The sequence below is a fragment of the Haematobia irritans genome, chromosome 3 (assembly GCF_050003625.1).
Source record: "Haematobia irritans isolate KBUSLIRL chromosome 3, ASM5000362v1, whole genome shotgun sequence".
In the NCBI taxonomy this organism is placed as follows: domain Eukaryota; kingdom Metazoa; phylum Arthropoda; class Insecta; order Diptera; family Muscidae; genus Haematobia; species Haematobia irritans.
In genome coordinates this window covers 196,015,149-196,029,423 of record NC_134399.1, presented here as the reverse complement: position 1 = coordinate 196,029,423, position 14,275 = coordinate 196,015,149, and the positions used below count along the sequence as shown (strand labels likewise).

At 29.5% G+C, this 14,275-nt stretch overlaps 1 protein-coding gene across 1 annotated transcript in view; it reads left to right on the top strand.

Moving 5' to 3' along the window:
* LOC142228963 (uncharacterized) overlaps nucleotides 1-14,275 on the top strand; it is a 92,487-nt gene that overhangs the window by 13,690 nt on the left and 64,522 nt on the right. Inside the window, exons 4-5 of the mRNA XM_075299487.1 lie at nucleotides 3,903-3,991; nucleotides 9,508-9,946. Coding sequence (XP_075155602.1) covers nucleotides 3,903-3,991; nucleotides 9,508-9,946 — 528 coding nt within the window. The remainder of the gene's footprint in view (nucleotides 1-3,902; nucleotides 3,992-9,507; nucleotides 9,947-14,275) is intronic.

Below are 14,275 nucleotides of genomic sequence, written 5' to 3'. Positions count from 1 at the left end.
CAAATGTGCTATATCGGACAACTTTTAACTCCCACAATGAAAAAAATATTTAGGTGGTATTAAAAATTATGCAACCTAAATTTTATAATGTACAATTTACATAATATTAAGGACAAATGATCCTAGATTTAAAGCTACATAGGCATGGTTACCATAAAAATATATAGAAATAAAATTTCGACAAAATTTTCTTTAGAAATAAAATTGTCAGAAAATTTTCTATACAAATAGAATTTTGACAAAATTTTCTATAGAAATAAAATATTGGCAAAATTTTCTGGAGAAATAAAATTGTGTGTGGAAATAAATATTGGCAAAATTTTCTATAGAAATAAAATTTTGGCAAAATTTTCTATAGAAATAAAACTTTGGCAAAATTTTCTATAGAAATAAAATTTTGGCAAAATTTTCTATAGAAATAAAATATTGAAAATATTTTCTATATAAATAAAATTTTGCCAAAATTTTATATAGAAATAAAAATTTTGAGAAATTTTTCTTCAGAAATAAAATTTTGCAAAAAATTTTTTTTTAATAAATTTTGGTCAATTTTCTATAGAAATCAAATTTTGACAAAATTTTCTATAGAAATAAAATTTTGGCAAAATTTTCTTTAGAAATAAAATTTTGGCAAATATTTCTGTATAAATAAAACTTTGACAAAATTATCTATAGAAATAAAATGTTGACAAAATTTTCTATAGAAGTTAAATTTGAAAAAATGTTCTATAGAAATTAAATTTTGTCAAAATTATCAAATAAAATTATCTATAGAAATAAAATGTTGAGAAATTTTTCTCCAGAAATAAAATTTTAAAAAAATATTCTATAGAAATAAAATGTTGACAAAATTTTCTATAGAAATAAAATTTTGCCAAAATTTTCTACAAAAATTAAAATTTGACTAAATTACCTACAGAAACAAAATATTAACAACATTTTCTATAGAAATTAAATTTTTACCAAATTGTCAACTGAAATAAAATTTTAACAAAATTTTCCATAGAAATAATATATATATATATATATATATATATATATATATATATATATATATATATATATATATATATATATATATATATATATATATATATATATATATATATATATATATATATATATATATATATATATTTTTTTTTTTTTTTTTTTTTTTTTTTATACCCTCCATCATAGGATGGGGGTATATTAACTTTGTCATTCCGTTTGTAACACATCGAAATATTACTCTAAGACCCCATAAAAGAATATATATTCTTGGTTGTGGTGAAATTCTGAGTCGATCTAAGCATGTCCGTCCGTCGGTCCGTCTGTTGAAATCACGCTAACTTCCGAACGAAACAAGCTATCGACTTGAAACTTGGCACAAGTAGTTGTTATCGATGTAGGTCGGATGGTATTGAAACGTTTACGTATAGCCCCCATATAAAGGGACCCTCAGATTTGGCTTGTGGAGCCTCTAACGGAGGCATATTTCATCCGATCCGGCTGAAATTTGGTATATGGTGTTTGTATATGGTCTCTAACAACCATGCAAAAATTTTTCCACATCGGTCCATAATTATATATAGAGCCCATATAAACCGATCCCCAGATTTGGGTTGCGGAGCCTCAAAGAGAAACAAATTTCATCCGATCCGCCTGAAATTTGGTACATGATGTTGGTATATGGTCTCTAACAACCATGCAAAAAATGGTCCACATCGGTTCATAATTATATATAGCCCCCATATAAACAGATCCCCTGATTTGGCTTGCGAAGTCTCCAAGAGAAGCAAATTTCATCCAATCCGGTTGTAATTTGGAACATGGTGTTAGTATATGATCTTTAACAACCGTGCCAGAATTGGTCCATATCGGTCTATAATTATATATAGCCCCCATATAAGACGTTCTCCAGATTTGACCTCCGGAGCCTCTTGGAGGAGCAAAATTCATCCGATCCGGTTCAAATTAGGAACGTGGTGTTAGTATATGGTCGCTAACAGCCATACCAAAATTGGTCCAATCACACAAAAATTGGTCCATAATCATGGTTGCCACTAGAGCCAAAAATAATCTACCAAATTTTATTTCTATAGAAAATTTTGTTAAAATTTTTTTTCTATAGAAAATTTTGTCAAAATTTTATTTCTAGAGAAAATTTTGTTAAAATTTTTTTCGGTTCATAATAAAATTTTCATCACAGTCAAAATTTTATTTCTATAGAAAATGTTGTCAAAATTGTATTTCTGTAGAAATTTTTGTCAAAATTTTCTTTCTATAGAAAATTTTGTCAAAATTTGTATTTCTATAGAAAATTTTGTTAAAATTTTATTTCTATAGAAAATTTTGTTAAAACTTTATGTCTGTAGAAATTTTTGAAAAAAATTTCTTTCTATAGAAAATTTTGTCAAAATTTTTATTTCTATAGAAAATTTTGTGAAAATTTTATTTCTATAGAAAATTTTGTTAAAATTTTATTTCTGTAGAAAATTTTGTCAAAATTTTATGTCTATTTTGTCAAACTGAATTATATACGTATTGGATCGATCTTTTTTGATTTAATATATACCACGTATGGACTTACATACAATTTAGAAGATGGTGTTAGGAGGTTTTAAGATACCTTGCCATCGGCAAGCGTTACCGCAACTTAAGTAATTCGATTGTGGATGGCAGTGTTTAGAAGTTTCTACGCAATCCATGATGGAGGGTACATAAGCTTCGGCCTGGCCGAACTTACGGCCGTATATACTTGTTTTTTTTTTTTTTTTTTTTTTTGTCGTCCACGTTGTGGTCGCGATGCACCCCTGCCACTGTATCACAGTATTTCAGAGTCAGATTTAAATGGTAAAGGGCTCCATCGATAGGCAATCGGGGTATTCCGACCTAATATAACGCCATCACATTATGACGTTTAAATTCCATCACGAATAGCTAAATTAATATGCCTTTGTACGATTGTAAACAATAAAATGAGTTGGAATAACTGTAGTCAGACAAGACGTTTGAAATAATAGCAACCTTAAATTTGTTCCATACATATCGGCTGCAATATTCATGTAGCATTTAGTCTATAAAAATAAAATTTACTGTAAACTAATGTTATAATCCTTTTTAAATACAAAATAAGTTTATTTACTTTGTAAACCTCAAAAGGCAAGACCATTAATTAATTAAATAAAAACCACAATATTTCTATAGAACTGTGTGTGTGTGTATATTGAATTTTAATACGAAGACAAAGAGCTCTAATCAAAGAAAATAATTTATTACTAATATAAGTAATCTTGTCCTTTGCCTCTCATCGCTCATAAATCAGCATTCTTCGTCTATGGGAAAAATGAAAACAGGAAATAATCTCCATACGGTGTGTGTTTGTGTGTATGCGTTGATCACTAAAGACAAAAAATAAGTGGCTACAGTACTCGTATAAGCAGCTTAATTTTATTCTTTATATTTAAACACCAAAAACACTGAGTAATTTTAAGCTGTTGGTATCTTTTTACCGCCTGTTTTGGTAGCTGTTGTTGCTATTCCAGCTGTTGTTGTCAAAACAATATTGCTACTTCAAACATAGCAACAATACTCTAACAAACACACCCTCACTCCTATGGTTGCCATAAAAACCATTTACGTTATTTATCTCTAGAGTCATTGTGGTTGTTATTGTTGTTGTTGTTTTCTACTCTTCACCCTGCCTTTGGTGTGTTTTTGAAATTATTTACTTTAAAGTCATTGTAGGAAACGGAAGCCGTAAAGCTATAGAGACCTTAAAATGGTACGTGCTACCAACCACATACACACACAAAGAAAGAAATAAAATTCTTTAAAAAAAAATCTCTTTTTTTATTAAATTATCAATAAAAATTATTTTTTATATTTCCTTTCCTCTGTGACTCGAATATGACCTGCAGCCACCCAAAAAGAAATTAAGTAAAAAGGAAAAGGCTCGTCTGGAAGCGGAACAAGCCGAATTGTTACGCATCGAAAAGGAAAAAGAAAAGTAAGTTCGTAATAATATTAGGAAATTTTCTAAATGAAGAGTCTAATCGGCAAGGGAACAGTAAATTGCAATTATGTTTGAGGGAGGACAACATAATTGAAAATTAAAAGCAGTAAACTTTAGTGTTTTTTAATCAATAGAATTTTAAAGCATCCAAAAGTGAGTCTACAGTCGGGTGGGGTCAACTAGATATTTGTTTCAGCGACACCTTTATAGAAAAAACAAGTAAGGAACGTCTAAAGTCGGGCGGGGCCGACTATATTATACCCTGCACCACTTTGTAGATCTAAATTTTCGATACCATATCACATCCGTCAAATGTGTTGGGGCTATGTATAAAGGTTTGTCCCAAATACATACATTTAAATATCACTCGATCTGGAAAGAATTTGATAGACTTCTACAAAATCTATAGACTTAAAATTTAAATTGGCTAATGCACTAGGGTGGAACACAATTTTAGTAAAAAAAAATATGGAAAACATTTAAATCTGAAACAATTTTAAGGAAACTTCGCAAACGTTTATTTATGATTTATCGCTCGATATATACGTATTAGAAGTTTAGGAAAATTAAAGTCATTTTTACAATTTTTCGACTAAGCAGTGGCGATTTAACAAGGAAAATGTTGGTATTTTGACCATTTTTGTCGAAATCAGAAAAACATATGGGAGCTATATCTAAATCTGAACCGATGTCAACCAAATTTGGCTTGCATAGGTACAATGCCAATTCTACTCCCTGTACAAAATTTTAACTAAATCGGAGTTAAAAATTGGCCTCTGTGGTCATATGAGTGTAAATCGGACGAAAGCTATATATGGGAGATATATCTAAATCTGAACCGATTTCAACCAAATTTGGCACGCATAGCTAGGATGCCAATTCTACTCCCTGTGCAAAATTTCAATTAAATCGGAGTTAAAAATTGGCCTCTGTGGTCATATGAGTGTAAATCGGGCGAATGCTATATATGGGAGATATATCTAAATCTGAACCGATTTCAACCAAATTTGACACGCATAGCTACAATGCTAATTCTACCCTCTGTGCAAAATTTCAACTAAATCGGAGCAAAAAATTAGCCTCTGTGGTCATATGAGTGTAGATCGGTTGAAAGCTATATATGGGAGCTATATCTAAATCTGAACCGATTTAAACCAAATTTGGCACGCATAGCTACAATGATAATTCTACTTCCTGTGCAAAATTTCAATTAAATCGGAGTAAAAGATTGGCCACTGTGGCCATATGAATGTAAATCGGGCGAACGATATATATGGGAGATATATCTAAATCTGAACCGATTTCAATAAAACTTGGCACACTTGACTACACTACCAATTGTACTCCTAGTGCAAAATTTCAACCAAATTGGCGTAAAACTCTGGCTTCTGGGACCGTATTAGTCCATATCGGGCGAAAGATATATATGGGAGCTATATCTAAACCTGAACCGATTTCAATAAAATTTGGCCCACTTGACTATAGTATTAATTGTTCTTCTTGTGCAAAATTTTAAGCAAATTAGGGTAAAACTCTGACTTCTGGGGTTATATAAGTCTATATCGGGCAAAATATATATATGGGAGCTATATCTAAATCTGAACCGATTTCTTCCAAAATCAATAGGGTTCTATTCTGAGCCAAAACACATACTTGTGCCAAATGTGAAGTCGATTGGACTAAAACTGCGACCTAGACTTTGATTACAAAAATGTGTTCACGGACAGACGGACAGACGGACATGGCTATATCGACTCAGGAGCCCACCCTGAGCATTTTTGCCAAAGACACCATGTGTCTATCTCGTCTCCTTCTGGGTGTTGCAAACATATGCACTAACTTATAATACCCTGTTCCACAGTGTGGCGCAGGGTATAATGAGTTATATACGAATACAAATATTATTTGGCGATACTTAGTAGATATTAGTCAAATGAAAAGAGATAGAAAATCCAAAATTTAACCAAAACTACACTGAAACGATAGCTTTCGACAAGTATAAAACCGGCCAAAAATCTTCTTAATCGCAGCAATGTAGCATATACGAAATAGAGAGAAATGTAACTACTATGGCTAAATGGAAAAAGATGGGCAACGAGATTTATATACGCACAGATTTATTTTATATACATATTTATAGATTTATATACGCACAGAAAAACTTTTCACTAAAATATTTCAAATTACAATTTTAATTGAAATTTCAAAAATAATCAATTAAACATTTAATTTATTCAACTGTATTACAAACTTGTTATTAATTTTTTATTTATTAAAAAACACAGACCTCGAGCTCGTTTTTATCAATAATTATAAATAATTAAAAAATTTAATCAAAACCAATCACAAAAATTAATAATATCAATTGATTTTTTAATTGGATCAATTAATTATACCCTAAACCACATAGTGGTCAGGGTATAATAAGTTTGATCGGCCAAAAATTGTGCCTACCAGAAATATTGATTTTTGACGCCATAAAATATATACCGATCGACTCAGAATCACCTCCTGAGTCGATCTAGCGCTTGGTGTCCGTCCGTCCGTCCGTCCCTCCGTCCGTCCCTCCGTCCGTCCCTCCGTCCGTCCGTCCGTCTGTCTGTCCATGTATTTGTTGTTCACAGGATTCCGGTCGCAATTATTAACCGATTTTGATGAAATTTGGTACAGCGATTTTTTTGGGCACAAGGACGAACGCTATTGAATTTGGAAGAAATTGGATCAAATTTAGATATAGCTCCCATATATATGTATCGCCCGATTTCGACAAATGGGGTCACGTTGCGCGTTTTGTCAAACGGATCGTCACCAAATTTGGCTAAAGGTAATCTTTTCCATCGCCCTTCAAGTCTGCATCTGCTATTTCATCCAAATCGGTTCAGATTTAGATATAGCTCTCATATATATGTATCGCCCGATTTTCCCAAATTTGGCCACAAAACCTTTATCTATCAACCGATCTTACTCAAAGTTGGCTAAATATAATCTTCTATAGCACTAACTATATGTGCAAAAAATCATCGAAATCGGTTCAGATTTAGCTATAGCTCCCATATATATGTACCGCCCGATTTTTCTAAATTTGGCCATAAAACCCTTATTTATCAACCGATCTTACCCAAATTTGGCTAAATATAATATTCTGTAGCACTAACTATATGTGCAAAAAATCATCGAAATCGGTTCAGATTTAGCTATAGCTCCCATATATATGTACCGCCCGATTTTTCTCAATTTGGCCATAAAACCCTTATTTATCAACCGATCTTACCCAAATTTGGCTAAATGTAGTCTTCTATAGCACTAACTATATGTGCAAAAAATCATCGAAATCGGTTCAGATTTGGATATAGCTCTCATATATATGTATAGCCCGATTTTCCCAAATTTGGCCATAGAACCCTTATTTATTAACCGATCTTACTAAAAGTTGGCTAGATCCAGTCCTCTATAGTACTAACTATATGTGCAAAATTTCATCGAAATCGGTTCAGATGTAGATATAGCTCCCATATATGTATCACCCGATTTTGAACAATTCGCCCCTAATAACCTTATGTTTGACCATACAGGCCTCATTTCTTAACTGATCTTACTCAAATCTTGCACACGGTAAACTTTTGTGGTATTAATCAAACCCGCAAAATATTATGCAAATTGGTTCAGATGCATCGCTCCATTTTCCCAAATTTGGCAATAGTACTCTTATATATTAACCAATTTTACTCAAATTTCAAATTTTGATGTACTAGCCGATCGTACTAATACGTACTTGTAGCTCTTACATAAGAATATTGCTCGATTTATACAAATTTGTATTTATTACCCACACTAATTTAACGATGTTCTCTTTTTTAATAATGGGCTCAATATTAGTGGCATACTAACTCCGTAGGCGCAATATCAACACAGCCAGTGTTGCTAGAAGTAGGGGAAATTCCCTACATTTTCTAATATTTAGCGTCTTGTAGGGATGTAGGGCCACAATGTAGGACATTTTCACTCAACACAATTTGTAATAATTTTTACATTTTGGTGGCTCTAGAGGAGGAAATTAGAAGCCGGCAAGGCTTGATCTTTAACAATGTGTGGTAAACTTTATTCCTGTAGAGAATTTTGTCAATATTTTATTTCTATAGAACATTTTGTCAAAATTGTATTTCTATAGAATTTTTTTCCAAATTATTATTTTTATAAAAAATTTTCTCAAAATTTTATCTCTGTGGAATTTTTTCTCAAAATTTTATTTCTATAGAAAAATTTCTCACAAAAATTTGTTTATAGAAACTTTTTCCAAAATTTTATTTTTATAGAGATTTAACAAAAAAAATTACTAATTAGGGTAGAATTCTACCAACTGTGGCAACCGTGGTTGTAATACAGATTTATATTCTAAGTTATATACGTTGCATATTCATGTTTTAAGATAATAAAGTACTTAAAACCATTTTTGTTTTGTAAAATTTTTTAAATTTAATTTGGGAATGTATGGGATAGTAGGGAACTTTTTTTGTCCTTGTAGGGAAAACCGAACATTTTCCCTGGCAACATTGACTATGAGCTATAGTCAGATTGACACAAAGCACCCATAGACATGTACCCCTTAATTTTCTTAAAATATCCAACTGCGGTTTATCTCCCAGACCTATATGTTACCCAAAAGTGCTTATGATTACTAATTCTGTAATGGTGGTTTAGGGTATGATATAGTCGGCCCCGCCCGACTTTCTACTTTACTTACTTGTTTTATAATTGACTTTGGTGATTTATACTATCATTTCTGTGATTGAAAACATTTAAATTAAAAGTTAATTGGATCAATTAATTTCGTGATTAAATACAAAAAATATTTTTTTTGTCCAAGCTTTAAGAAGTGGGTCCCCTGCCTTTGAGCTAACTACAGAATCGGGCAGTACTCATTCAAAAAGAGAGAAATTCATTCATGTGGTATTACAATAGATTGAATAGTCTAAGTGAGTCTAAAAATAACAAATTTTCCGTGATACTCATCGAAAATCAATAAACTGACATTAAAAGATCATGGAAGAACCCGGTTTACCTACTAAAGGAAATTGCTTTTGCCTATTATCAGGCGTAATAATTGTCTGTTTGACAACATTATGGTTTGAGAAGGAAAAATGCTCACAATTTACGAAGAAACAGAATCAATTAAAAAGTGGCACAACATGGTAAAAATGTAGCACAAAAACTTAAAAAATATGGAATTTAGAGCTATAAGAAGAATGTGACACATTCGAAAGCTTAAAAAATATAGGCCTGGTTGACCTTAATTCTTTATTAAGTCCACTTTATTTCACAAGAGAATTATAACCATCCCCAACTAGTGATTGCCAAGGTATTAAGAAGAACCCAAGAACCCTATTAATAGCTGTTGATTATCACCATCTATTTCACTTTGGATTTACTTGTAAACCAAAGAAATATTGACATTTATCCAATGTAATGCAATTCTATTCATTGTTACCATTTTCCTCTCATCGTTCATTTAGACTGAAGAAACTAGAAGAAGCTCGTCAACGACGTAAAATTGAACGTGAACAAGCCAAACATCGATTGCAATTGGAAATAAAAGAAAATAAACAAAGACGTGCCCAACTAAAAAATAGCATGGAATTTTTCAATCAAGTACGAAATACCATTGACGCTATTAAGAAGACAGCTAAAGATGAAGTTGATTGGGAGAAATTCATGCGTTGCAATGGTCTTCCAAATGCCAACAGCCCTAGTGATTTACGTAAATACATTCATCAATGGAAAATGGATGTTGAGCGTAGAAATCGAGAATCTCGAAATTGGCTTCTGAAGACAAATGAAAGAACTTTGTTGACACAGGATTTTACAGTGGCTGATTTGACCAAAGCTACATTGAGAAAACAACAAGGAAATTTGGGAGATGTCTATGCGCAAAGAGTGAAAGAGATATTAGGGGTAAGTAGAAATGGGATTTGGAAAATTGGCGAAAATATTTTTTGGAGGGAAATTATGAAATTGAAGTATGGCTGTGGTAGCGAAAAATACAAGTTGGCGGGAGCTTGCCCGTTCACTGCACAGAAAAAAAAGTGTCTCGTAAATTTAAGAAGATTTTTACAATAATTTATTACAAGAATTTTCCAGAATTTTAGTTCATTTTTCGTATCTTCAACGAAAATTAACTACTCGAAAGGAAATTTTACAAATTCTAAGTAGCAATGGTTTAGTTCATGGCCTACAAAATACGATGGAAATTTCCTTAAAAAATGTCTTAACTGGTAGTTAAAAATTCGTTTGTCATGCTGTAAAACTACTTGTGAAATGTAAAGTACTTTCTAAATAATAAGTGCAATTTACCATACGATTTTTTTGTATGAGAAAATATTTTTTACGAAAAATGAACTTGAAAGTGGATAGCAATTTCTTACTGACAATTCCTATGGTTAATAATTGTTGGTAAAAAATTTCCCCATTGAAATATTTTTAGTTCACATGTAATTAAAATTATAGACATTTTCGTCAAAAATGGGTAGATATCATTTCATGAAGTTTTTGCTAATTTTAAGTTAAACGTTTTATCGTTCTTATACTGATATGCATTTAAGAGTATTGTTTTTAGAGTAAATTGTGGACAGATGCGATGAACTAATGCATAGTACAGAGATCTTTCTCGTCAAAGTGGAATATGTTTAATGTAAAGATGATGTTACTTGAATTTTTTTTTTTGAGAGTGAGAGCATGCAATGCAATAATGAGAAATGGTAGCGAGTGATGGGGATGTTGTGTATATCTGAGCGTGGGGTTGTTTTTGTTCTTTCAGTGGTTTGTGTGTGTGTGTTTATTGGCGAATGGTTTATTTGTCTGGATGAGGTGTTGTTTTCAATGAAGGCACATGTGTTTTTGTTGTTGTAGGAATGGTTTGGTTTTGCTTGGTTTTGTTTGGCATGCTTCAGTTATATAGTTGGCGTGGGCTGTTGCATCTTTTTAGCAAGTATGTAACAAGGGAATATAAAGGTATGGAATATTTTGGTTTTTTAGACATATATTGGTGTTTGTTTATTAAAACTTTGAAATGAAAGTTATTAATATTTTAGCGATGAGATGTTCGATGGCGAAGTAATGATCGGTAGCTTAGAAAAAAGTTATTAAGAATGTTCAATATTTAGGAAAAAATGCTGAAATGGAAAGTATATTGAAATTGTTTTATATAATTTAATTTTTATTATTCAATGTAAAAAATAAATATTCAATTTCAGAGTAACTCCAGATGAATTTGGAAAATTGTTTGTTACACCTCAGCGTATAGTTTAATGATAAATAGGTAAGAGTTCTTTTTCAATGTGGTTTTCTTTTAAAAAATAATATTCTTTATGTATATTATTATTTGCTAATTATTATTATTATTTTTTTTAACAAGTTTTATGTTTTTCTTTGTTGTAAAAAAATATCTAAGTTAAGAGCAACCCCAGATGGATTCGGGCAAATTTTTATATTTCTCCTCAGCGTATAATTTAATAGATAAGTGGTAAGTTTTCTTTTAAAAATTGGCTTTCTTCTCACTAGAATATTTACGTTTTAATGACATTTTTATTGTCAAAAATTACAGGTTTTAATACCTTATTTTAGTATTACTTTAATCAAATATTTTTGGAAAATTTTTGTTGCACCTCAGCATATAGTTTAATCATAAATTGGTAAGTATTCTTTTTAAAATGTGGTTTTCTTTTAAAAAGGATATTTTTTATTTATATCATTATTTGCTAATTATTATTATTTTTTTTTTTTTTTTGAAACTAGTTTAATGTTTTTCTTTGTTGTAAAAAAAATATTTAATTTCAGAGCAACCTCAAAATGGATTCGGGCATATTTTTATATTCCTCCTCAGCGTATAATTTAATAGAGAAGTGGTAAGTTTTCTTTTAATATTTGGCTTTCTTTTCACTAGAATATTTAAATTTTTATGACCTTTTTATTATCAAAATTACATGCTTTTAATACCTTATTTTAGTATTACAATAATCAAATATTTTTGGAAACAAATTTAATATTTTTATTGTAAAAAACAAATATTTAATTTCAGAATAACAATTTGGAAACATTTTTATGAATTGGTAAGCTTTCTTTAACATTCTTTTAACCAGAATATTTAGTTTTTTTATGCATATTATTTCTTTAATTAGATAATTTGGAAACCACTTTAATGTTTTCTATTTAATGTAAAAAATAAATATTTAATTTCAGAGTATCCCCAAATGAATTTCGATAACTTTTTAACTTCAGCGTACAATTTAATAGAGAATTGGTAAGTTTTATATTAAAACTTTGGCTTTCTTTTGACAAGAATATTTATTGTATTATGTCCTTCACATCGATAACAACACAGTTTTATGAGTTAATATATTACTTAATTCATTATTTCTCTAATTGTTTAAGGTACAAACTTTTATGAGGTACGTTTATCTAAGAAAAGTTGAATTCCTTACACCATTTAATAAAATGCCCCCAAATATGGTAAGTTACAAGCTAATTTTTAAAAATTATATTTTATTACATGTTAATTTTTAACAATTTTCATTATTCCTTCCATTTTTTTTCAGCATGATATGTGAATATACTAACAATGAATAAAAAACTAAGGAAAAGTCAAAATGTCCAAATAGCGAGTTAAAATAAACTACTTTCTTGTTCCACGTGGTCATAATTTTTATTCACAAAAACGTTGTATTAAGAACTCTCATCATAAGTTTTTATAATAAAGTACTTTTGCTTAAAGACAGTTGAATTTTAATGTATGAAAATTTTCATAATAGTAAAACGGGATGTTGTTCCTTTAATTATTTAATTTCTCTGTACTGTGGAAGGATTGATTTAAAAATAGTTTAGTTGTCGACATTTTAAAGAGACTGTTAACCACATTTTATTATCGGGTTTCCCAAAAAATAAGCAGGTAAACCAAAATAATACAGACTTTTTAACTTGGTAGGGGTATATAAATCTTATGGTGTTGTAAAAACGAACTAAAATACAATGTTATAGATTAACTAAAATTTAAGAGAATTATAAACTAGACAAGTTGAAAAAAATCTTAGGGGCTAAATCATGGTCAATATTACTACAGTTTAGTTCATTTTGCAATAGAAAAGGGTTCACTGTTTTTTCAGTGTGGGCAGATGTCATCAATTAACTTTGCCAGTATTGCATCCACTCTAATCGTTGCAGAAGTCTACCAAATTGAAATGATTATGTCTGCACTATATCAACTCTTGGGGCATGCTGTAAAGAGGAACTCAGTCTCCACATGAAGGATACTTAGGCTGAAATGGTAGCTTTTTTATTGTTTGGTAGATTGGTAGATTTCTTGATGATTTGGTTAATTTTAAAAATTTGAGAAAATTTTCTATAAATAGCATTTAGAGCAAATGTTTTGAAAAAATGTTCTACTGAAATAACATTTTGCGAAAATTTTCTATAGAAATACAATTTCGAGAAATTTTTCTATAGAAATAACATTTTAAGAAAATTTTCTATATAGAAATAAAAATTTAACAAAATTATCTAAGACATAAAAACTTGTCAACATTTTCCATACAAATACAATTTTGGCAAAATTTACTATAGAAATAAAATTTTGAAAAAAATTTTCTATAGAAAAAAAATTTTTGAGAACATTTTCTATAAAAATAAAATTAAGAGAAAATTTTCAATAGAAAAAAAACTTTTGTACACGTAGTTTAGTCAACGCAATGGTTTTAAAAAAATTTTCCATAGAAATAAAATGTGACAAAATTTTCTCCAGCAATAAAATTTGACAAAATTTTATATAGAAATAAAATGTTGACAAAAGTTTTCTATAGAAATAAAATGTTGACAAAAGTTTTCTATAGATATAAAATTTTCACAAAATATACTAAAAAATAAAATTTTGAAAAAAATTTTCTATTATAATAAAATTTTGTATACAAATAAAATTTTGATAAAATTTTCTGCAGAAATACAATTTTGACAAAATTTTCAATTAAAATGAAATTTTTATTTTTTAGAAAATTAACGATAGAAACAAAATTTTCTATAGATATACAATTTTGAGAAAATTTTCTATAGAAATAAAATTTTGACAAAATTTTTTATAGAAAGAAAATTTTGACAAAAGATTTTTACAGGAATAAGATTTTGAGAAAATTTTCTATAGAATTACAATTTTGACATTTTTTATAGAAATACATTTTTTTAAAAATTTTCTGTCTAAATACAATGTTGTAAACATTTTTATAAAAGTAAAAGTTCGCA